The sequence below is a fragment of the Solanum tuberosum genome, unplaced genomic scaffold, assembly GCF_000226075.1.
Source record: "Solanum tuberosum cultivar DM 1-3 516 R44 unplaced genomic scaffold, SolTub_3.0 scf00910, whole genome shotgun sequence".
Classification (NCBI taxonomy): Eukaryota; Viridiplantae; Streptophyta; class Magnoliopsida; order Solanales; family Solanaceae; genus Solanum; species Solanum tuberosum.
In genome coordinates this window covers 35269-59103 of record NW_006239816.1, presented here as the reverse complement: position 1 = coordinate 59103, position 23835 = coordinate 35269, and the positions used below count along the sequence as shown (strand labels likewise).

At 31.8% G+C, this 23835-nt stretch overlaps 2 protein-coding genes, 1 long non-coding RNA gene and 1 pseudogene across 3 annotated transcripts; all 4 read left to right on the top strand.

Moving 5' to 3' along the window:
• Positions 1–2642: 2642 nt before the first annotated feature.
• Positions 2643–4085, top strand: LOC102582973 (probable 2-oxoglutarate-dependent dioxygenase AOP1). The gene is made up of 3 exons (XM_006367688.2): positions 2643–3066; positions 3270–3591; positions 3673–4085. Exons 1-3 carry the CDS (start codon positions 2687–2689, stop codon positions 3925–3927), a joined length of 957 nt encoding a protein of 318 aa, XP_006367750.2. The 5' UTR covers positions 2643–2686; the 3' UTR covers positions 3928–4085.
• A 2112-nt stretch (positions 4086–6197) lies between these two features.
• LOC102582637 (probable 2-oxoglutarate-dependent dioxygenase AOP1) lies at positions 6198–8311 on the top strand (annotated as a pseudogene).
• A 1215-nt stretch (positions 8312–9526) lies between these two features.
• LOC102583625 (probable 2-oxoglutarate-dependent dioxygenase AOP1.2) lies at positions 9527–10694 on the top strand. The gene is made up of 3 exons (XM_006367690.1): positions 9527–9567; positions 9718–10039; positions 10446–10694. Exons 1-3 carry the CDS (start codon positions 9527–9529, stop codon positions 10692–10694), a joined length of 612 nt encoding a protein of 203 aa, XP_006367752.1.
• A 9731-nt stretch (positions 10695–20425) lies between these two features.
• On the top strand, positions 20426–23228 carry LOC107059175 (uncharacterized). Its single transcript, XR_001472534.1, has 2 exons — positions 20426–20521; positions 22929–23228. It is a non-coding gene; the product is annotated as an uncharacterized lncRNA (long non-coding RNA).
• Positions 23229–23835: the final 607 nt, after the last annotated feature.

Sequence of the window (23835 nt, the reverse complement as noted above, 5' to 3'; positions counted from 1 at the left end):
AATATGATATGATTAATGACACTAAAATATCCAACAAAAAAATAATAATGAAATCGCGTAAAACAAATATTGCAAATTAACAAGTCATAATGAAAATGATCATAATTTAAAAGTACTAAATCATGCTAAAATAAGTTTAATAAGTATTAGTTACATGACTAAATATTAAAGGAAATTAAAATTAGATTATGTATTTTAATTGTGTAAACCAATGTAAAACTAAAGAACAAATATTCAATATTATTGTCATTCTTAGTGTTGAATTGATTTTCTTTTTGCATTAGTAATAATTTGATTTTGATTTAAGCTTTATTATAATTACCAATATCTGTGGACTATAATCTTTATTGGTCCATTCATAATTCTAAGTTTCAAACTTGAAATAATATATTAAAAGATAAAAACTATGAAAAAGTATAAGAAATATTTAAAAATTATATCAACGTAAATATTTGTATGTAAAATTTTAAAATTATATATATAATGTCGGGTTGGTTTGGTCTCGGGTTGGTTTTTTTTAGTTAAAACCAACCCAACCCAAATATAGTCGGTTTTTTTTTTTTTTCAAAACCAAATCACTAGTCGGATTTTTTTTCCGAATTGACTCAGTTTGTGGTTTGATTCGATTTTCGGTTCGATTTTATACACTCCTACGTAGTAGTACGTATGATATATATGTATACCCTGTAGATATTATAAAGAGAAAAAAGTACATCCTTTGATGCCTAGTTAATTATGGATTTTGATCCTTTACAACTAATCTTTCACATGATTAGTTAAAAATATGCATAATTTTTCATCAATATTGATGGAGTCCAAAATCCGTGTTCATACATTATAGCACTAATAATCATTTTGTTTCACGAGCGATATTGTATTTTTCGTGTTTTACCTCTCTTTTTATTGAATTATGTGATCAATATATCGTCCAAGTTATGACTGATTACATTTTCTTAGATTTTAATCTTTAAATTAATGGTTAAATAAGTTTGAGAAGTCTGTTTCATATACAGTAAACATTGTACTCTTCATAACATTAATTTTGCTTACATAAGCCATAATTTAATTAAACCTTTTTCTTAAAAGTTCGAAAGGGACTGTGGTCCTAAATTGAGCCAATTTGTCAGGATCAACCAGTTAAATGTAATTAGCATTATGTTCCTCATCAATCATCATCATAATTATATAGTATAGTACTCTATAAATAAGTAAATAACTCTCTGTGGAAAACAACCAATGACCTACTCCCTCCGTCCACCTTTACTTGTCAACTATACTATTTGTGATGTCCAACAACGCTGTCCAGTTTATAAAATCAATGAATGATTCACCATTTTGTCTATTTTACCCTTGCTATTAAATACTATTATTTTTTAATGTTTAGATGACTTATAGTGAACAACTATTGTTAAACGGAGGACGTAACATACCAACAGCTAGCACACCCTATCCCTAATGAATATTTGGACGTTTACACATGAATTATTTGGAGATCTTTATCATGCAAAAAATTAAAAAGTATACTACTTGATTGGTTCGGGGGAAAGAGTACAGCTGATTAGAGAATATAAATTAGAAAATAGAAGCAAGATTGAAACTTTTTAGAATTAATTATGGGCAAATACAATTGTTAGTTATTTAAATTAGGTGTTGTTCCAAATTAATTCTAAACATCAAGAAGAGTTCAAAATTTAAATTAGAAATGATTTGAGTTAAACTTCAGAAGAGACGCAAGAAAGAAAACGAAGTCAATTTATGTAATAATATATATATAATATCATATAATAGTGTATATGATTGTCGAACACCTTTTATAATTTTGTACAATTTTTGTATGCTGAGTCTATAATATTTTTGACCCATTTTGTAAACATTTTATTAAAAAATGGAATTTTGTTTAATATAGTATACCGTCTTATAAATGAACACTTGATCAGAAAATAGTGGGTTATGAGATTGAAAACTTTAAAACTTTCGTTTGGACATGTTATTTGAGATCAAATCATGATTTCAATTTTCTTAAAATGTAAAATTTGATTCACAAGTTTATATTTTGTAAAAGAAAACAGACTCATGATTGACGTGAAGAAATTGTATGTACCATGTGATAGGATTATATTAAAGAATAACTAGTTACTACTATTGTTGACTAGTGAATCTTAACAAAATTATGTGTATTTGAAAATTTGTAACTGCAAATATTTAGTTATAAAAGAAATATGGAGATATGTGATTTATCAATGGTGCATCTTACGACATTATGATATCTTATTTATGAATTATGATTTGGTCATTTGATAATACGGTATAATATTTGAAGAAATGCTGACATTTTTCATAAGTTGTGAGATTTTCATTCATATTAATGAAAAAAATACAACTTCAAAAATTCAATTGCATATCCAAACAAAACTTCAACTTCAAACAAAATATCTAATATATACAACTTTATAGTTAAAGATTAATTTTATATATAAATAAATATTTTACATAAAAATATAATTTAACATATTGTAACAACAGAATTACCTTGCACATTCGATGTAACTTAGTTAAAATGATCTAAAATAATTAAGATAAGAATAAAGTTTTTTTTTTCCTATAAGAAGCCTATATAAAACCAAGAAATTAGAGATCCTTTGGAAAACCAAAAGAACAAAAAAACAATAAACTATAGAAATATACTATGGGTTCTCTAACAACTCCACCAAAACTACTAGTGGTAGACTTCAACAATGAAGAATTAAGGCCAGGCACAACTACTTGGGAATCTACATGTAAAGAAATTAGACATGCCTTTGAAAACCATGGTTGTTTCATAGCACTTTATGACAAAATTTCACCCCAACTTCAAAAATCCATTTTTCAAGATAATTCACAACAATTATTTGAACTTCCTTTAGACAAAAAAATACTAAACATTAGTGAAAAGCCTTATCATGGTTATGTTGGCCAAATTTCATTTCTACCTAATCATGAAGCTTTTGGTATTGATTATGCAACTACTTCTCAAGGTATTCAAACCTTTTCCAACCTCATGTGGCCACAAGGAAATGACTCTTTCTGGTAATTAGTAATAATTTCTCATTTTCTTTGTTACATTTAATATCACGATCATATCAAAATTTAGATTCAGTGAGTTCAGAATATATACTTTGACATGACACATGTACCTATATATAATTTAATTTGATTAGAAAGCAATGTGTTCAGTTGAACCAACTAAACTCATTCTGAATCCTATTCTTTGCTCATGACTTTGGTTTTAGTGAGAGGTCGTTGATGTTTTCCAAGATTGTGGCGGAGTTGGACAACAAGGTTGTTAGAATGTTGTTTGAGAGCTATGGAATCGTGAAAAATTGTGAATCATATCTTGAATCAACCACATATCTCCTTCGATATTTAAAATATAACACTCCAAAGACTAAGGAAACTAGCATGGTGTTTCCCCCTCATACCGATAAAACGTTCACAACCATACTATACCAAAATCACATTTCAGGGTTGGAAGTTCAAACTCGAGACCTTCAATGGATAACTCTTGAGTTTCCACCATCTTCTTTTGTAGTCATGGCTGGTGAAGCACTCAGAGTAAGTATATTACAACTTATATCTCAATTATTTTATTCGCGATCAGTATACATAAGTTGAACTTGTGTTTTATTTTTATAGGGATGGAGCAATGATAGGGTGCTTACTCCAATACATAAGGTAATTATGGATATAAATGGGAGTGAAACAAGGTATACTATGGGATTATTTACTTTTTTAAAGGATGATAAAATTATAGAAGTGGCTGAAGAATTAATTGATGAAGAACATCCATTGAAGTTTAAGCCATTTGTTCATCTTGATTTGATCAAGTTTTTTGACACACAACGTGGTCGAAGATCACAGAATTTAGTTGAAGATTTTTGTGGTGTTTGATATAATTATATGAATTTTCATGTAATTTATGTTTGGGTTCTTTTAATTTTCTATATTCAAACCTAGTAATTTACTTTTTATGTTGCTTGTTTGTAATTTGTATAATGAACACAATAAAATATTGCACGTAATAGTAAATTGTTTTCTTTTCTAGACTAGATGATGATGATTTAATATATTGTTCATGTATGATGTATCTAAGGAATTTGATTTCTTTTATGCTCTAATTTAGTTTTTCATATTTAATGTGAGATCAAAATAAATAGTTTAATATTGACTTTTAACAAATGCGGGTGAAAAAACATATAATTACAGTTGAAAAATATTTAACAAATATCAATTTCTTTAAATTGATGAAATGATATCTCAGTCACATGAGAAGATTCAAATTCATTTTAGTAATTCTACACATGCATCGTCTAAAACAACGATTTCGTCAGTAGCAAAGAAAGAAACTTCATAGAAGTCGAAATAGGAAAAAATTAAAAATATCTAGCAACTTTTTTCTATGGATATAAAGCTTTAATTGAGAGAGAAAGAGGAAGCACAGTAAAGATCAATTAGCAAGGTTTTGTGTCGATATAATAATAACTGCATATTTATCTTATGATATAATATAAAAGTTAGAAATTAACTTATATAATAGAGTCGATCCACTGAAGGTTTGATTAGTATGGGATCATATCCCAAAGTGGTTGTTCTCATGTGAATGGTCTGTTTAGTCCTTACTTTATTAAATTGGGCCGGAGTTTGTTCTGATCGAAATTAAAGAAGTAAGATAAGAGTGGGAATTTGGGCCCAAAATGTTTTTATTGCTTTTGTCATAGGATTTCTTACGAAAATATATACTCCCTCTGTCCCAATTTATATGGCTTACTTTCCTTTTTAGTCAGTCCCAAAAAGAATGACACATTTCTATTTTAAGTAACAATTTGCCTATAAAATGTCTTTTTTACCCTTAATGAAATGATTTACAACCACACAAATTTCTATCATTCATTTTGGACCACAAGTTTTAAAAGTCTTTTCATTTTTCTTAAAGTTTGTGCCAAATCAAAGTACATTATATAAAATGGGACGGAGGGAGTAACTCAAAAGAATAATTTTTATTTGCGGTGACAAATCAGTTTTTGCACGAATTATCCCTATTTTTGAATATTATAATTTATGTCCATGCTTTTCAAAAGCTTTTTTTTTTTTTTATTAAAAAAACTCCGTATATATTTAAATGGTATCACAAAAATAAAGACGAGAGAGAAATAATTTTGAATGGTCCTTTTTGCTATACTAGTCCCCTACTTCCTTTAAAGCGTAGAGGTACGTTTGTTTGTCTTTGCACACCAAATATTTGGTACAAGTCATAGTCAAGTTTTTAATAGAATGGTTCATTTATAAATGTTTCTAAAAGTAGTATATTGTTAATACCGATGTACATTAAAAATTATCTATAAATGGATGAGATTTTGTGAGATAATTAACTTTTTTTTTAATACTAGAAATAATTCTGAGGAAAGCTAAAACATAATTAATTGCAAAAAAAAAACATTAACGTCAGTACACATATATTCCACTTTATTCAGCATACTATATCTTAGAGAGCTGATAAATTACATGATTCATCACTTATCTAGACATATTTATAAAATGAAATTCACAATATTGTTTTATTTTTTTTGACAAAAAATTATAGAATTTATAGAACTAGAAGCAACCAAACAAAATTTAGTTAGGGTCAAATATGAAGTTTCAAGAATTTTTCTTTTCATTAGAAAAGAGTAAAAGAGATAAAGAATGAATAATCACTTTTATTCACTTGTTTACTTTCACAATACTTTTATCTTTTCCCATTTCATTCTTTAAAAGTGAAGAATAGGCTTCTTCAACAACTGAATAGTGTTGCCAGTATAGATATATCATTAGATAAAAAGAGATTATATAACTAAAACATAATTTGAAATCAGAGTAAAGAATCAATCAATTAGAAAAATCTAATTTTAGTAATATTTTTAAATAAACATAGTACTTTAGCTTATTCAATCTTTTGATATCCTTACAAGCCCACCTAAGAATAGGGTTGGGCGTTTAAGCAGTTGGAATTGAATATGAAAAATTTCGATTACAATTTATGAAATTAAAATTCAAATAAGTTTTGATACCTTTATACACCACATTTAAGCATTGTCTTATTCCAAATTCTTTAAATAGGTTTAGCTACATGCATGGAATTAAGCATAACAATCATACAACAAAAATCTATTTTTCAAGAAAATATGGATTCTAAAAACATCAAACTTCCAAAAATAGACTTTTCTCAGGAAGACCTAAAGCCACACACTTGTATGGAATCAAGTGAAAAGCCAAGTCCACAAAGCACTAGTAGAATATGGTTGTTTTGAAGCTTCCTTTGATAAAATTCCAATACATCTTAGAAAATCCATTTTTGAATCCTCACAAGAGCTTTTTGATCTCCCTTCACAAACCAAACTTAAGCATTAGAACTAGGGACGACTCAACGTAATCGGAGGCCTAAAGCGAAATCTTAATTAGAGGCCTAAAATCTAAATAAACTAATAATATTTCTTTTATATATAAATGATTTATTTGATTTCTTTTTCAATTATTAGTTTTAAATAAGATTTTATTAATTCAACGTTGAAAAATATTATTTTACTCGGGCAATCATTATATGAATTGTTAACATAGTTCTACAAGTAATAAGTTGACAAATTTCAAATAAATATAAGAGTTAGAACCATAGCTTTGATGAAGTTGATAATTTGGTTACCCCACATTTTACTATGGTTGTTGTAATGCTTGAAAATCTAAGAAGAAATGGAAAAAGAATTTACAATTCAATTTGTTCAACACTTTTTGACTATTAATTGATATTTTTGACAGAATATTACTCTAACTTATCAACAATTTAAAGAAGAGAGTGTAAAAGGAGTTAAAAAGAAAATAATGTGAATATTAGTAGAGAGAGTGTAAGAATATATATATATATATATATATATATACTTTTAATCATAAATAATTAATGTTTTTCTTTAAAAAATTAACACATAATTTATTCTTGGTAAAAAATTGAGGCCTCCTAAAATTGGAGGCCTAATGCCTTATTTTTGTATACATAGAGCCGGCCCTGATTAGAACCAAAGCCTTCAATGGCTATGTTGGATTCTACCACCCTTCAATTCCACTATATGAAAGCATGGGCATTGATGATGCTAACATCCCACATAAAGCTGAAAAATTCACTCAAATTCTATGGCCTCAAGGAAATACTTCTTTCTGGTAAAACATTAATCTTCACCATTTATTCTGTAGGTCATTTTTAGTCTGTTTAAAAAAGAATGACCCCTTTTCTTTTTGGTAACATTTTAATTTCAATTTTCCACGTAGCATGTTTCAGACCACCAGATTAAAGGGCTTTTTTGTACATTTGACACCAAACGGTAAGAAAAATGATTTTGGAGAGTTTAGGGATGGAAAATTTCATGGATGAGCATATGAATTCGACTAACTATCTTCTTCGATTGATGAAGTATAAAACACCTCAAAGCAGTGAGAATGAAATGGGACTAAGTTCTCACACAGACAAGAGCAATATTACCATACTAAACCAAAATCAAGTGAATGGTCTTCAAGTTTTGACCAAAGATGGACAGTGGATCAATGTTGACCCTACACCAGACACATTTATTGTCTTAATTGGAGACTCACTACATGTAAGCTCTTCCAACTCATTAAAATAAAAATTGTTGTAAAGCTAAAAATTTGATCAAGGATATTCAAGATATATATATATATATATATATATATAATATATATATATATATGCAGTATAATTCTCTATATACACTTTATAATTTGCTTCGCCACTAAATATAAAATAAATAAATTATGATATGCACTTATTTTAATTAGTTATGATAGCTAACACGTCTTATTCTTTAGGTTACTAATTAATATCATTTTATTATGAGCGATTATCTATAACTATTGTTTTAGATGACTTGACTTGTGATTTTTTTTATATTGTCAGTGTATAGAAGTTTAAATGTACTTAGCTTTCTATCTTTCAAATTCTTAGGTTTATTTTTTTTAATATATGAAGGATTGTTTTTGTATGTAGGCATGGACAAATGGTCGAATCCATGCACCATTTCATAGAGTGATGATGAAAGGAAATGAAGCAAGGTACTCAGTTGGTTTGTTTACAATACCTAAAGCTGAATACATGGTAAAGACACCAAAAGAGCTGGTAGATAAAGAACATCCTTTACTTTATAAGCCCTTTACTCATTTTGAATACATTACTTTTAGCTACATTGAAGAAGTCATGAAATGTGAATCTGCTTTGAAGACTTATTGTGGTGTCTGAATTTAATTTAATTGATTAGTTTACTAATACAATAAATATGTATACTCCTTGTGAGTATATACTTGTATTTATGTACTGCAGTACTGATATGGTGAATAATACTAATTAATTTGTCCACGCTTTGCATGATAGCGAAATATCGATATCAACTTTATTACTTATAGTAAATATATAAATTACATCAACATTACAAGTTTTAGTTTCGATATATTTTTACACTCCTATCATGTATTTTTGTATTTTCCTCGAATAAGTAGTTTTTTCCCAAAATAGAACTTATTTGATTTTAATTTTTTTTTTTTATATTCCAGGCTTCTAGCCGAGTAGTTGACCCTTATGCCGCTTTTTTTGTATAATGAACACAATAAAATGTTGTTCTAGATGATGATTTAATATTATTTTTTTTTATGTATCTAAGGAATTTAATTTTTGTAAGCTCTAATTTAGTTTTTAATGTTTAATGTGAGAAGCAAAATGAATAATTTAGTGTTAACTTTTAAGAATTGCCTATGAAAATACTTGCAATTACCGTTGAAAAATAGAAAAAGATAATAATTTCTTTCAGATTGATGAAATGATATTTCACTCACTTTAGTGACATTCAAATTTTACTGCGGTAAAGTCTTCCTCGGTCCAATATAATCATATTTCCGAGTTTGTTGTTTTCATACGAATGAGCTGTTTAATCCTTAGTTTATTATTGAATTGCAATGTTAGCTTGACATTTGTATGAGTCTAATCTTTTGATTAAATTTTCGATTGTAAAAGATTAGACTCATACAAATGCCACAATTCCAACCACAATCGATAAAAACTCAATTTAAATATTAATTAATATACTTCCTTAAGGACCCAATGTCACAATTCTTCAAATGGCAACAACAATATACGGCCGGATGCATTCATTAGCCTAATAGGCTGTTTAGTGATTTAAGGGAACTTAAGTAAATTTCACTAGTTTAGGAGTTAATTCTTTAGATATTCTCTAGTTTTTAATATTACATATCTTATAAGATTTTGGTGCCTTCAGATACATCCAGATACATGTATCTTGGATACATGAGGTCAAATTTAGGTATAATTTGTTCTAGATACATTATATACAAGTGGATTAATATGTATCTGAGATATATAGCAAATCTCGCTTGCCTCTCTCCCATTTTGCTTGGCACTCTCTCATCCTGGATACATGTGAATCACTCCAAATACATACAAATGCATGTATCTAGTGTGTATCTAGTAGGATATATTCACATGTATTTGGATACATACGAATCTCGCTAGCCTCATTCTCCAATATCACTCACCTCTCTTCTTATTTTTGTGTATCTGGTAACAAAAATACATGCATATTATTATTATTATTATTGTTGTTGTTTTTATTTTATTTTTATATGTGCTTGCAGTAAAATTATTCAGTCATACTCAGAGCAATTATCAGAGTTAGACCAAACAATAAAGAGGATGATTGTGGAGATTTTAGGGGTGGAAAAGTACATGGATGAGCATTTGAATTCAACAAACTACCTTCTTCGATTGATCAAGTATAAAACACCTCAAAGCAGTGAGACTGAAATTGGACTAAGTGCTCACACAGACAAGAAAATTCTTACTATACTATACCAAAATCAGGCAAATGGTCTTCAAGTTTTGATCAAAGATGGACAGTGGAAAAATATTAATCCTACACCAGGCACAATTACTATCATGATTGGAGACTCACTACATGTAAGCTATTCCAACATTAAGAACGATTTCTTTACCTCTGCTTTTATTTTCCTTATGAATAAAATAAAAACAATACTACTGACCACTCGATATATACTATTGAGAAATTAGAGATTTTATTAAATGTATTCAAGATTTAATATTTAATAATTTTAAGCTATATGTGTAGTATAATTTTCTCTGCCACATAATATAAAAAAGGACAAATTATAATATCAATTTATTTTAACCAATTATGACATCTAACATGTCTTATTTTTATGGGCGATTATGTATAACTATTTTTTCGGATGACTTGATTTTTAAAAAATCTTTTATATTGTCAATGTATAGAAGTTCAAACGTACTTATCATTTTTTTTTTAAATCTTTCAATTTGGACTATAAAGGGTTGTTTTTATACGTAGGCTTGGACAAATGGTAGGATACATTTACCATATCATAGAGTGTTGATGAGAGAAAATGAGACAAGGTACTCAGTTGCTTTGTTTTCAACACCTAAAGATGGATTTACGATAAAGGCACCAGAAGAATTGGTAGATGAAGACCACCCTTTACTCTTTAAGCCATATAATCATCTTGAGTTCCTTACTTTTAGCTACACGGAAGAAGACTTGCAATGTGAATCTGCTTTGAAGACCTATTGTGGTGTCTGAATTCAATTTACTTTCATTATGTTTATGTAACACCCTGCTATTTGAAAGAACTAGAAAGAGTTGTTTTTGGAAAGAATGAAAATCTGGACCTGCGCATTGGCAAGGTAGTAAGGCACAAGGGGGTACTAAGATTCCTACATGTGCTAAGTGTGGTAGGATCCACTCAGGGATGTATCGTTATGGCTCCACTGGATGTTTCAAGTGTGGCTAGAATGGTCATTTTATGCGAGAGTGTCCAAAGAACAAGCAAGGTAATGGTAATGGGGGAAATAAAGCCTAGTCTTCTTCAGTTTCCCCACCAGACAGGGCTGCACGTAGAGGAGCTACATCCGGTACTGGCGGAGGAACAAATAACCTTTATGCGATCACTAGTCGACAAGAGCAAGAGAACTCTCCAGATGTTGTCACTGGTATGATCAAAGTCTTTAACTTTAATGGTTATGCTTTGCTAGATCCAGGAGCGAGTTTATCCTTTGTAACTCCGTATGTTGCGATTAATTTTAATGTTCTTCCTGAGCAACTTAGTGAGCCCTTCAGTGTTTCTACACCTGTTGGTGAGTCTATTCTAGCAGAGAGAGTCTATCGTGATTTTCCCATTTTTCGTCAATCACAAGAGTACTATGGCTGCCATAGTTGAGTTAGACATGGTAGATTTTGATGTCATTCTAGGTATGGACAGACTTCATGCATTTTATGAATCAATATATTGTAGAACTCAGGTTGTCAAGTTTCAGTTTCCAAATGAGCCAGTCTTAGAGTGGAAAAGCAGTTTAGCAGTGCCTAAGAGTTATTTTATTTCGTACCTTAAGGCAAGAAAGTTAGTTTCCAAGGGGTGTGTCTATGACTTGGTTAGAGTTAATGACTCTAGTGTTGAGATACCTCATATTCAGTCAGTTTCAGTAGTAAAAGAGTTTTCAGAAGTCTTTTCAGATGATCTTCTCAGAGTCCCTCCTGAGAGAGAAATAGACTTCGGTATAGATATTATTCCTGATACTCGTCCTATCTCTATTTTGCTATATAGAATGGCACCAACAGAGTTAAAATAGTTGAAAGAGCAGTGGAAAGATCTCCTAGATAAGAGTTTTATTCGACTAAGTGTCTCACCTTGGGGCGCTCCGTTCTTGTTTCTGAGGAAGAAGGATGGTTCCCTTAGGATGTGTATAGATTACCGCCATTTGAAAAGGTTACCATCAAGAATAAGTGTCCTCTTCCAAGAATTGATGATCTTTTCGATCAGCTTCAGGGTGCTACCTGTTTCTCTAAGATAGACCTCAGATTTGGCTACCATCAGTTAAGAGTGAGGGAATGTGATATTCCAAAGACAGCTTTCAGAACCCGTTATGGTCATTATGAGTTCTTGGTTATGTCCTTTGGTTTGACCAATGCGCCTATGACATTCATGGACCTTATGAATATAGCATTCAAACCTTATTTAGATATGTTTGTTATCGTCTTCATTGATGACATACTAATCTATTTGAGAAATGAAGAAGATCATGCTAGTCATCTCAGAATAGTTCTCCAGACTCTAAAAGATAGAGAGTTATATGCCAAGTTCTCTAAGTGTGAATTTTGGCTTGAGTCTGTGGCATTCTTAGGCCACATTGTGTCTGGAGAGGGAATTAAAGTTGATACTCAGAAAATAGAGGCAGTGCAGAATTTGCCTAGACCCACGTCTCGAACTGACATTAGGAGTTTCTTGGGTTTGGCTGGCTATTATAGAAGGTTCGTAGAGGGGTTGTCATCTATTTCATCCCCTTTGACGAAGTTGACTCAGAAGACAATGAAGTTTCAATGGTCTGAAGTTTGTGAGAAAAACTTTCAGGAATTGAAAAAGAGGTTGACTACTGCCCCAGTATTGACCTTACCAGAAGGTACGCAAGACTTTGTTGTTTATTGTGATGCGTCTACAGTTGGTTTGGGTTGTGTATTAATGCAGAATGACAAAATTATAGTTTATGCCTCTAGACAATTGAAGGTTCACGAGAGAAACTACCCAACCCATGACCTCGAGTTGGTTGCCATAGTATTTACTTTGAAAATATGGTGTCATTATCTTTATGGTGTTCATGTGGATGTGTTCACCGATCACAAGAGTCTGTAGTACGTGTTTAGTCAGAAATAACTTAATCTCAGACAAAGGAGGTGGTTAGAGTTACTGAAAGATTATGACATGAGTATTCTTTATCACCTAGGTAAGGCTAATGTTGTTGCTGATGTCTTGAGTAAATTGTCTATGGGTAGTACCACCCAATTTGAGGAAGATAAGAAAGAGTTAGCAAAAGAGGTGCATAGACTTGCATGACTAGGAGTTCGACTAATGGATTCCACAGAAGGAAGAGTAGTGGTGCTGAATGGGGCTGAATCATCATTAGTGTCAGAAGTAAAAGAGAAGAAAGACCAATATACTTTATTGCTTGAATTAAAGGCAAGTGTTCATAAGCAAAAAGTGATGGCTTTCGAACAAGGGGGAGATGGTGTTTTAAGGTATCAAGGTAGATTGTGTGATTGATTTCAAGGGTAATTGGGATGATTACCTACCTCTCATTGAGTCTGTTTACAACAATAGTTACCATTCTAGCATCCAGATGGCTCCTTACGAAGCTCTTTATAGGAGAATATGCAGATCTCCTATCGGATGGTTTGAAGTAGGTGAAACTGGGTTAATAGGACCAGACTTAGTTCATCAAGTTATGGAGAAAATAAAAGTCTTCAAAAGAAGTTGAAAACGACGCTGAGTCATCAGAAATCCTACACTGATGTTAGGAGAAGAAAGTTAGAGTTCGAAGTAGATGATTTGGTTTACTTGAAAGTTTCACCCATGAAGGGTGTTATGAGATTTGGTAAGAAGGGGAAACTTAGCCCCTGGTATATTAGTCCTGACCGGATATCAAAAAGGGTTGGAAAGGTAGGTTATGAGTTAGAACTACCACAAGAGTTAGCAGCGGTTCATCCGGTAATTCACATTTCCATGTTGAAGAAGTGCATGAGAGATACTTCACTTATCATACCAACTGAAGATATTGGGATCAATGATATCTTATCTTATGAAGAGATTCCGGTTCAGATTTTAGATCGCCAAGTTCGCAAGTTGAGAACAAAAGAGGTAGCATCAGTCAAAGTTCTTTGGAGGAACCAATTTGTTGAGGAAGTTAATTGGGCAGCAGAGGAATATATGAAAAAGAGATATCCACATCTCTTCGAATCCAGAGAAATTCCAGATCAAGGTACTAATTCTCTTCTTAGTACTCTTTAATTTATAAGTTGGCATGTTGTATTTGCATTGCTTGTTGGGTGTTTGAGTTGAATGTTAGATGTTACACCCTTAGCCTAGTAAGAGTAATCTCATTCAAGGATGAATGTTCCAAGGGGGGAGATATTGTAACACCTCGCTATTTGAAAGAACTAGAAGAGCTAGAATTAGAAAGAGTTGTTTTTGGAAAGAATGAAAATCTGGAAATTTGTTAAGTTACGTTAAGTTTGAGTTTTTTGTCAACTTCAAATGACCATAACTCCTAGATCAGGATGATTTAGGTGTGCTTCCAGATACCATAGGAAAGATCGTTGAATTATCTTTCCAACGCCGCCAAGTTTGCGCGATTCTGAGTTAATATGAGTGAGATATGCCCTTTGGAAGTTGGGCTATTTGGATAAGGAAAGTCCAATCCAGATTCTAGAAGGGTATTTTGGTCTTTTCCATACTCAATTAGTTAATTACATTTTTGTTAATTATCTTTAGGTCTAAACTGATTGAATTCAGTTTACGCTTTTGGGATTTGAGTTAGGGTTTTGAGAGAAGAAAAAAGAAGAAGAAAAAAGAGGAGAAATAGCAAGAATTGTCAAGATCTTCAAGAATCGCTTGTGGATTTCATCAAGGGGTGATCCCTACGAGGTATGTGAGTTCACATAGCGTTAGGTTCGTTCACCCACGCGCCAAACATGTTTTATTCAGTGTAATTTCGTCCTAAAAAGATTGAGAATTTGATGTTCTTGAGTTGTATTCTTGAATTGCTTTCGTTCTTGAATTTGGGATGAGATTGAGGGAGTTTTTGAGAGTTTAAGATCGATTATTAGAGTTGCTTTGAGTTATATTCTTGTGCATATGCTGTGGGTATCTGAATCTAAAGAGATATGGAGAGAAAAAAAATTGAATCTAGGTGAATTGGGGCAAGAAAACGAAGAAGAAAAAGGTCGGGCAAATTTGGGTACTAGGTCCGCGACGCAGACCTGTTTCCTCAGGATTGAAAAAAATTGTCTTCGTGTCGTGGAGCGGTCACAGACTGTTTTGCCTTAAAATTTATTTCGCGACCAAGTGTTTAAATACATCTCATCGTCGCAGACAGGGGCGGACCCACGTGTTGTCCAGGGGGTTCACCCGAACCCACTCAATAAAAAATTACACTGTATATATAAGGTGAATTTTTTGGATTTATGTGGATATATATATTTTGAACCCCCTTAATGACAAGGTGAAGGAGATAGCCCAGCGGCAGCTCCCTTCAATATTAAGCCTGACGTCCAGGGATCGAATCCCTGGGTTAGCGTTATTTTTTAGTTTTTTTCTTTCAGTTTTTTTTTTTTTTTTTAAGTTCCAGTTCCGATTTTCATGTGTTTTTTAGTTTTTTTTTTTAATAAAAAGTGCTAAAATGTGGTGTTAAACCCAAAAAATTCAAGGGTCCCATACTCCCATTCCTAAAAGCTAATAACTTTTTCACTTTCCAAATCCCTAAATCACTTTCTTGTTCTTCCCAACACTCAAAACTCAAATATTAAAATCATCTCCCATAATATTCTATTGTTGATTTGACATATTTTAAAGGGCTAACTTTTTGTTTCACTGTAATCACTTATGTTAGTTTCGGATTTCTTGTAACGAAACTAACTTTTTGTACGTATAAACTATATACTACTACTTCCTTGAATTTTTTTTTTGTTGGCTTATTTACATGTTTATACTTTTATTTTTCGAACCCCCTAAACTAAAATCCTGGGTCCGCCACTGGTCGCAGACTTGCTTTCAGGCAGTGATTTGTTGATCATTTCTCATATTTATCTATCTAAAACACTCCTAAACATAATGAGATCTTTCCTATCACAAATCACAATCCTTGAATTCATAATTCAATTCAAGGAAATTTAAGAGTCAAGTTAAGAGAAGTAAAGAGTCAAGTCAAGAGAAGTTCATAGAGTCTTCCAAAAGTCTTTTACAAATGATTTAACTTTGTTTTAAGACTTTAGTTTTGAGTTCAGTAAAGAGTTAAGTTGAAGTACATTTCTTCAAAAGTATACGGGGACTATGTATTCCCAAAGAGTTTAAAATATTTTCACATTTAAACAAGTAAGGAAACTTTGATTTCCAAAGAGCCTTTGAGCTAGTTTTCAGAAAAGAGTAAATGCTTTCACAGTTAAGCAAGAAGGGAAACTTTGATTTCCAAAAAGCCTTTGAGCTAGTTTTCAGAAGAGAGTAAGTGTTTTCACAATTAAGCAAGAAGGGAAACTGAGATTTTCAAGATAGTCTTTGAGCTAAGTTTTGAGCAATTATCTCAAACCACAGAAAGAAGTTATGTTTTTAAAACATAAAGAGCTAGTATATTTTGGGGGTAGTATTAAGCACCGATATGGGGAGAGTTAAGAGAACTCCGAGCCGCCATAAACCATGTAGCCATCATGGGTAGAAAAGGGTCATACTTTTTAGATGATTCATTAGTGCTTTTTAGCATAGACTAGTGGATCCACTTAGTAGTTTGGGTTCTATACCCCCGGCAAGGTATAGGACGACCCTGGTGTCGCACCCCATTTCGAACTAGCCGAAACAGTTCACAACATAATATGGCTGACACTCTGATTTTTGGAAAAATTGTTTTGTTTGTTTTAGAGTCGCCACCTAAATTTTATGGAAAATATTAGGAAAACCATTTTTTATATAAATATGTAAATGTAAACTCTGTTTTGATTTGCGAAACCAGTGAGATTCTAAGTAAGGGTTTTGGTTACTCGAGGGGAAGGTGTTAAGCACCCCTCAGAGCCTATCCGAAGATAGTCCTTAAAACTCAATTTAGGAAAATATAATTTGGAAAACTTGTTTGTTTATTTGCTTTAAAAATCGATGATAAGTTAATTAGTTAGTTTAAAAGGAGTGTAATACAAGGTACGACATATATATATATATCTTATAAAATAGATTTAATAGTAGTATTGTAAAATAATACACAGATAAATGCACTTAAATATACGATATATTCATATGTAAAATATATATAGTTGTATCATAATAAAATTATCCTAAAATATATAGATATTGAATTTGCGAAAATATGTCGTCTTATTATGTCGTGAAAAATAAGATAGTAGTTGAATGTAAATATGTAGTAATATGTGATGTGTGATTTGAATGAAAATATATAGAATGAAGTTTTCTAAAATAAAATAAAATAAAATGTTAAAATATTATATAAAGGTTTGTGATCTTAAATATGTTTATTATAAAGTGTAGTATATACATGTAAGTTGTGTAAACATGTGAACACTTATTATTTATTTACACGTATGGACAGATTGACGATAGATTATATGTAGTAAATTAATATATATCTTTAAGTGTAGGGATTTATAAATTATAAAAATAAATAAATAATATTAGTAAAAGAGATAGTAGATATGAGAAAAAAAATAATATGAAGTGTAACAAAATAATGAGTTACGTATAGAGAAAATTAAAATTAAAGGATTTGTACCTTTTCGCATATGACATATATATGTATGTACCTTGTATTTCGAACCTGTTAGCATATCTAAAATCTTGAAATAATATATATATATATATATATATATATATATATATTTTTTTTTTATATATATATATATATATTTTTTTTTTTTTTGAAATGAGTTGATGTAAGAAATTAAAATAAAATGGGCCTAGATATTGGTTACCCACCCCAACTCATCACTCCTCCACCTATAGTCTCGAAGGGTCTAAAATTTCTTAATTATTTCAAAGATGAAGAATTAGGGCATCTAGATATTGGACAAAATAATGTTAAGGTTAACTCCTATTAAGGGTCTACTAAAACTTATATAATTCTAGGTAAGGGATCCTAATTATCCTAAGGGAGAGAGATTGAAAGCTCTTTTATTTTAAAAAGGGTTTGTTTAAAAATCGTTAACCGACCAAAATTAGATTAATTAAAAGAGGACTAAAAAGATTTAAGAAAAATCTAACATCCAGCGGAATATAAATTAGACTTAAAAAAGAGGGATTGAGAAAAGGGATCTCAAAGGTGAAACTATGTCTACTATGATTTTAGAGATTCTTTTTCATGAAAAAGCTAATGTAACAAAAAGTTTTTAGGGCTAAGGAAGCCAAATTTGGCATATGTAACACACATGCTTGACTAGAAAAAGAAGGGTGTTTTATTTTATTTGAAAAACTACATCTTCATCTCTTAAAGCTGCCTATTTAAAGTCCTCTCAAAGTGCTGCATGTTTTACTCTAAATAAATCAATATTTGTACAAAACATTTCTCATTTATACGTTCTAATACATTTGTGTTCTTGTCTTCAAGGTTGTACCTTTAATACTTAACTCGCTATACTTTAAAGCCCTTAAAACGTGATGCTTTTAAACTTAAAAAAAAAAAAAATGCACCAAAGTACATCACTTTGAACTCAAGACACCACATCATAAAGCTCTCACGACATAGCATTTTTGTTCCAAAAAATATATATATATTTTGCACTAAAAATCTGCACTGCTGGGGTTGTTTAAAGCAACAGTTTTTACCTCTAAAAAATCTGCATTTTAGCTGAAATCTCACACTTTAAAGCCTATAAGAGGGTTGTGTATTGGACCAAAAAAAAACCTGCAGTTTCACACTCAAAAACTGCACCTTTTGAGCTTAAAATTCAACACTTTTCAACCTCGAAGCGCTGCACTTTTGAGACCCAAAATAAATTTTAAGTTGCTATACTTATATCCTAAACACTTGTTTATGAAAGCAAAATCTGAAAATAAATCCACAACATTTGAAAATATTAATCCCAAACAAGAACTACTTTTAAAAAAACATGTGCTCATGATTGCAAAAATGCGTCTAAGTAACAAATAAACTTAGTTGGAAAAATTTTATTCTAAATTAAATAACTATAATAAACTAAATATCTAAAGGGGTGGAGACGAACGACTACGTCTTACTATCGCTCTCAATAGGTTTCTATAAACCCAGAAATAAAGCAAGCATAAATATAAATATAAAACATTAATGTGGAAATATGTTAGTCAAAATAGCAACACATATATGTATATATAAAACACGTGAAATTTGAAGTGGGGAGGAAGTGTAGGGCACTATTGACGCGATGAAGGTTGCTAGACACAAGCGATAATGTAGGCGAGCACAAATCTGATTTGGGCAGATAAATGGAGTCGTATCATAACTCCAAATGCGCTCCCAAGTGTACATGTGAAATAAAGAAAAGAAAATAATTAGCATAACACATGTTACCGGTTAAATTGCATGAATATAGTAAGTAATTGAGGAGGACATTCGTACTAAATTCCTAATTGAAAGAAACCAGGATGCCAATGATAAGATGGAACATAAATCACACAAGGTATACTTATAGGAATGGTTTGAGAGAATTCCAAATTTAAACCAACTTAACTAATAACTTTGGAAGAAGGAAGAATTCATGGGAAGATAAGAAGTTATCATTTGTCATTTTAAAAGGGAAGTGATAGAGAGTCTCCATAGGGAGGTGATATAAAACCAAAGAAGAGATCAAATGTTCCCAGTACTTGACCTCTCATGCCATACATTTCCGCTACATGCTCAAGCTAAATTAACACATACATACAGTCGTGTTTATTAATTTAGGCAGATCACAAAAAGATATCATTGGCTCATTTTGAAAATTGAAAACAGAGACTGAAAGAATAGAGAATCAAATTGAATCACTTAGTCAAAGAATGGATACAACTATCTTAAACATGAAGTAGAATATGAATCTAACTTAAGTTATTACACCATGACTTGATCATAATAACCGGTTAATGCTAAGCCTTCTTATATGCGAGCAAATACAAGGAGGTTTAAAGAAAGACACGGACTAAATTTTAACTATAATGGAAGATAAAAATTTAAATCTAAACTTTAAGATTTTGTTTTAATCATACTAACGATCAATGACAGATTCTACGATGAGCTGCGATGCTAAACTAAAGGAAACAAGTAACTTGAAGTCAAGGTTTTCAACAGGGAACTAATGCATAAATATGAGATTACTTTTGTGTTTAGACTTCATCATTTTTTATGAACCAAAATACGTGTAGCGACCCTAAAAATAGATAGGTGAAACTAGAGCCTAACGTATGAATTTTTAAAGTTTAAGCATAAATTGGAAGTAGTCACTTTTGGAAAAAAAAAGTTCAAAATCTGGAAATTCGGCCAAGTGTGGAAATTAGTGAGTTTTTGGCCAACTTTGAGCAGTCATAACTCCTAGCTCAGGATGATGCAAGAGTATTTCCAGTTATGTTTGGAAAGCCCTTGGAACGATCTTTCCAACGCCACCGAGTTTGCTCGATTTCGAGTTCGTATGAGTGAGTTATGCCCTTTGAAAGTTGGGCAGTTGGCAAGGAGTCCGTCCGGAAATTTAAGGGCATTTTGGTCTTTTCACAAATCTTTTCTTTTGAGGTTATATTATTGTGTTAGGCTGATTGTGGATCATTTTGTTCCATTTTTAAAAGAGTAAGGGTTAGGGTTCTTGAGTGAAGGAAGAGAAGAAGAAGGTTTCTTGCATCAATTTTCGTGGGTTTTCTCAATACTAAGGTATGGTGGCTCTTTATCTAAAGCTAGTTTTCGCTTTAGAACCAATTTCAAAGGGTTTTCAATTCTCAAAAGTTATGAAAAACTTCTATTTCTTACTCTACTCAAGGGTTCTTGCATTAAATGGTTTTAAATGATGGATTGTGATATTGTTGATGTTTATGATTTTCTATATCTATTGATTAATGTTGAGGATGGCTTTGGAGGATGGTAAGTTGATTTAATCTCATATTATTGACATAATTGTTCTTGCTTGGTTTGATCCACTTATGGTGGAGGTGTTTAATTATGGATTGTATTATGAATATGGCCTTGAAGGCATTATCTATTGAATTAAAAGTGTTATCAAGTTATGAAGTGTTATAGTACTATGTGAAGGTATTCTTATGGTTATAAGGTGATCTTGTACAAAGTGTTATTGTAGTGTGATTGAAAGTATGTTCTCTTTAAATGTCCATATGTGACGATTGTTGTTGGTAGGTTGAATCCACCAACTAGCATGGGTTCTTGCATTAAATGTTTTTAATGATAATTTATGTTATTATTGATGGTTTTAAGAAAGGAAATTCCATGAACCCATGTCTTTGCAAATTTCCAAAAGTTGGCTTATGAAGTGGGGTTATTGTTTATGATTGAATGATGATAGAATTATGCTTAAATGGAGTTGAATAGTTGATTTTTATTATTAGCTATGCTTATCTATTGTGAATTATTGGAGAGTTGAGGAATGGTGATTGTGGCTTTGGAAAAGGGTAAGTTGACCTATTTTATGAAAAATGTTGAATTAGTAGGGAATTGAGTAATGTTGGTTATGGCTTTGGAGAAATGGTAAGATGGCTTAATCTCTTAGTATTGATATAATTGTTATTGGTTGGTTTGATCCACCTTTGGTGGAGGTGGTTATTTGTCGTATTATTGTGAATTGAGGCGATGAAGGGCATTATGTGAATGTTATTATATTGTTGTATTATTATACACATATGAGGCTATATGTAAAGTTTTATGTGAAGCTATATGTGAAGGAATGGTGTGAATGAGTTTTATGTGATCTTGTGATGATCCTATGTAAAGTGGATAGCATTGTGAGTTAAAGTATGATTTCTCATGATGTATATATGAAATGATGTTGGATTATGAAGTATCCTTAAATGAAAATGTTGTGACTTGGTTGGTAGACTAAAGTGTCCCTCTTTGTTACTTAAAGTCTTGAATGCATGAATGTGTGAAGTGGGCTAGAACTAAGAAATGGTGCCCTTTCTATAAATGCTAAAAGAGGAATTCTAGGCCAAGACTTGAATCGGCAAAACTAAGAAATGGTGCCCTTTCATAAGTCTAGCTTTCCTAAGTAATTGTATAACCTTGAAGGATGGGCCTTAGGGCGATGTTCCCTTCTTGAGTGAAATGATAGACTTAGAGATGGATAGAGCCGGAACAGCATGGGAATCCTTATCTAAGAAAGTTAAATGAGCTATCCTTATGAACCTTGATTGGCCATGACTAAGAAATGGGGCCTTTCTTGGGAAGAGGTACTATGAGTTGGTTGAACTAGAAAAGGAACTTTCTCTAAGTACATATGTGATTGAATACTCTATGGGAAACAAGGCTAGCACCGAGTGGATGTGGTTAGGAAGGTGGCCTAGTTGAGTATGAGATTAGGCACAATGAACTTCCTTGGACATCCCCTAAACCATGTGCCTACATGGGTTGATTATTAGTTCTACCTTTGGCAAGTAGAACACCTTCCACGGAGTAGGGTAGACTCCGGATTCCATGCCTAGCTAGTATGGTCTATGTCGGTTATGCCTATTCCCATCATGTGGGATGTGCACTCTAGTTATTGGATAGGTTCTACAAAGTGTAGGTGGTAGTATGGGATGCTATCTACACATTGCACGAGTAGGCCTAGAAGATGCTAAAGTGAGTTCCCTAAGTCTAAATGACTATTAAGTGGAAGTCCCCTAAATGCTTAAATGTCTCTTAAAGTGGTTCATTAAAGAATTTTGATTTAGTATGTTATATTGTAATGGTACATTCCTTATCTATGGTAACCCTTAGGAACACTTAGGTGTATATAAAGAGATTGTATGGGCGGTCACTTCATGTTTCACATAAGTGTGGCTTTGGGTAACTTGAGATAGAGGTCATGAAATGATGAAAAGGCTTACTTGTCGATTATGTTCATGTATTGTACATTGGTACTAGTTGAGTATGTCTATTATGTGGGTATTGTCTTATATGTGGATGATGACGTGAAATGTGTCTCTTATAATTGTGATATGAAGGTTTTATCAAAAATGGCATGAAAGCATATATTTCAAATAAAGGTCCTTTTTAGCATGTTTTTGCATGGTCATCATACTTAGTACTTAATTGTGCTAATTCCATATTTCTCTATTTTCTACTAGTGTAGGTTCCGGAAAGTGAGCGGGTTCCATAGTAAGCTTGGAACTTGAAGTTCTTCCAAGATCTTGTGGTATGTCCTCATATGTCGAGGACAAGAGTTTTCTATTCTAGTTTATAATAAGGTTCTTGTAATAGACTTAATAGACTTCTTTTGATTGTAAAGGGCCGTGCCCCTAGTATGTTTTCATGTTTATGTCTAAGATGGCTAAGAGACTTAGTATTCCGCTTGTGTACTTTTGAATGATGTTTTAAAAGTGACCTTTGAGTCTTATGGGATTTTATTTAAAGAGTTTTTAATTCCGCACTATTTTACATATCTAATGTGATGAATGCTAAGGGCTTGTATGAGACCTCCGAGAGGTCGAATACGCATGTTACGACTTGGGGATGCTCTCGGGTCGTGACAATACGTCATTCTTGACCAATACGAAATTATGAAGGAGTCTAGAATGGATCGATGGGAGAGGAGAGGAAAAGAGTTTGATGGGAAATGGGCGATTTTTGGGAAGAGAAAGCGTATGGGGAAGGAGGAAGTTCTGGGAAAAAGAAAAGTGTTGCTGATGGGTTGTACTAGTTGGGAAAAGATGAAAACTGGGGATTTAATTTGGCCCGTCCGATCATTTGATCGGACGGTTGGTAACAATAGAGAGTTTAAAAAAAATAAAAAATAAAAAAATAAATAACATATATATATATATATAGTAAAAGGATGAATTAATTAAGGCCATTAGATTAGATTGTAAGGCTGAGATCGAATCTAAAGAAGCACAATCCATGTGCTCGCCTACGTGGCATACACGGATTGGCCGGTTTAATAAGACTTGGGTTGCCAAATTTGCTCAAATTAAATTCATTTAAATTATAACTACTTTCTTTATTAAATAGCCATAAGTGATAATTATTTTGCAAGATTA

Excerpts from the sequence above, each read along its gene's own strand:
- LOC102582973 (XM_006367688.2), top strand. The coding sequence starts at position 2,687 with ATGGGTTCTCTAACAACTCCACCAAAACTACTAGTGGTAGACTTCAAC. Across the intron at positions 3,067-3,269 it reads CAAGGAAATGACTCTTTCTG|TGAGAGGTCGTTGATGTTTT; the intron begins GTAATTAGTAAT and ends CTTTGGTTTTAG. Across the intron at positions 3,592-3,672 it reads TGGCTGGTGAAGCACTCAGA|GGATGGAGCAATGATAGGGT; the intron begins GTAAGTATATTA and ends TTATTTTTATAG.
- LOC102583625 (XM_006367690.1), top strand. The coding sequence starts at position 9,527 with ATGCATGTATCTAGTGTGTATCTAGTAGGATATATTCACAT. Across the intron at positions 9,568-9,717 it reads CTAGTAGGATATATTCACAT|TAAAATTATTCAGTCATACT; the intron begins GTATTTGGATAC and ends ATGTGCTTGCAG. Across the intron at positions 10,040-10,445 it reads TGATTGGAGACTCACTACAT|GCTTGGACAAATGGTAGGAT; the intron begins GTAAGCTATTCC and ends TTTTATACGTAG.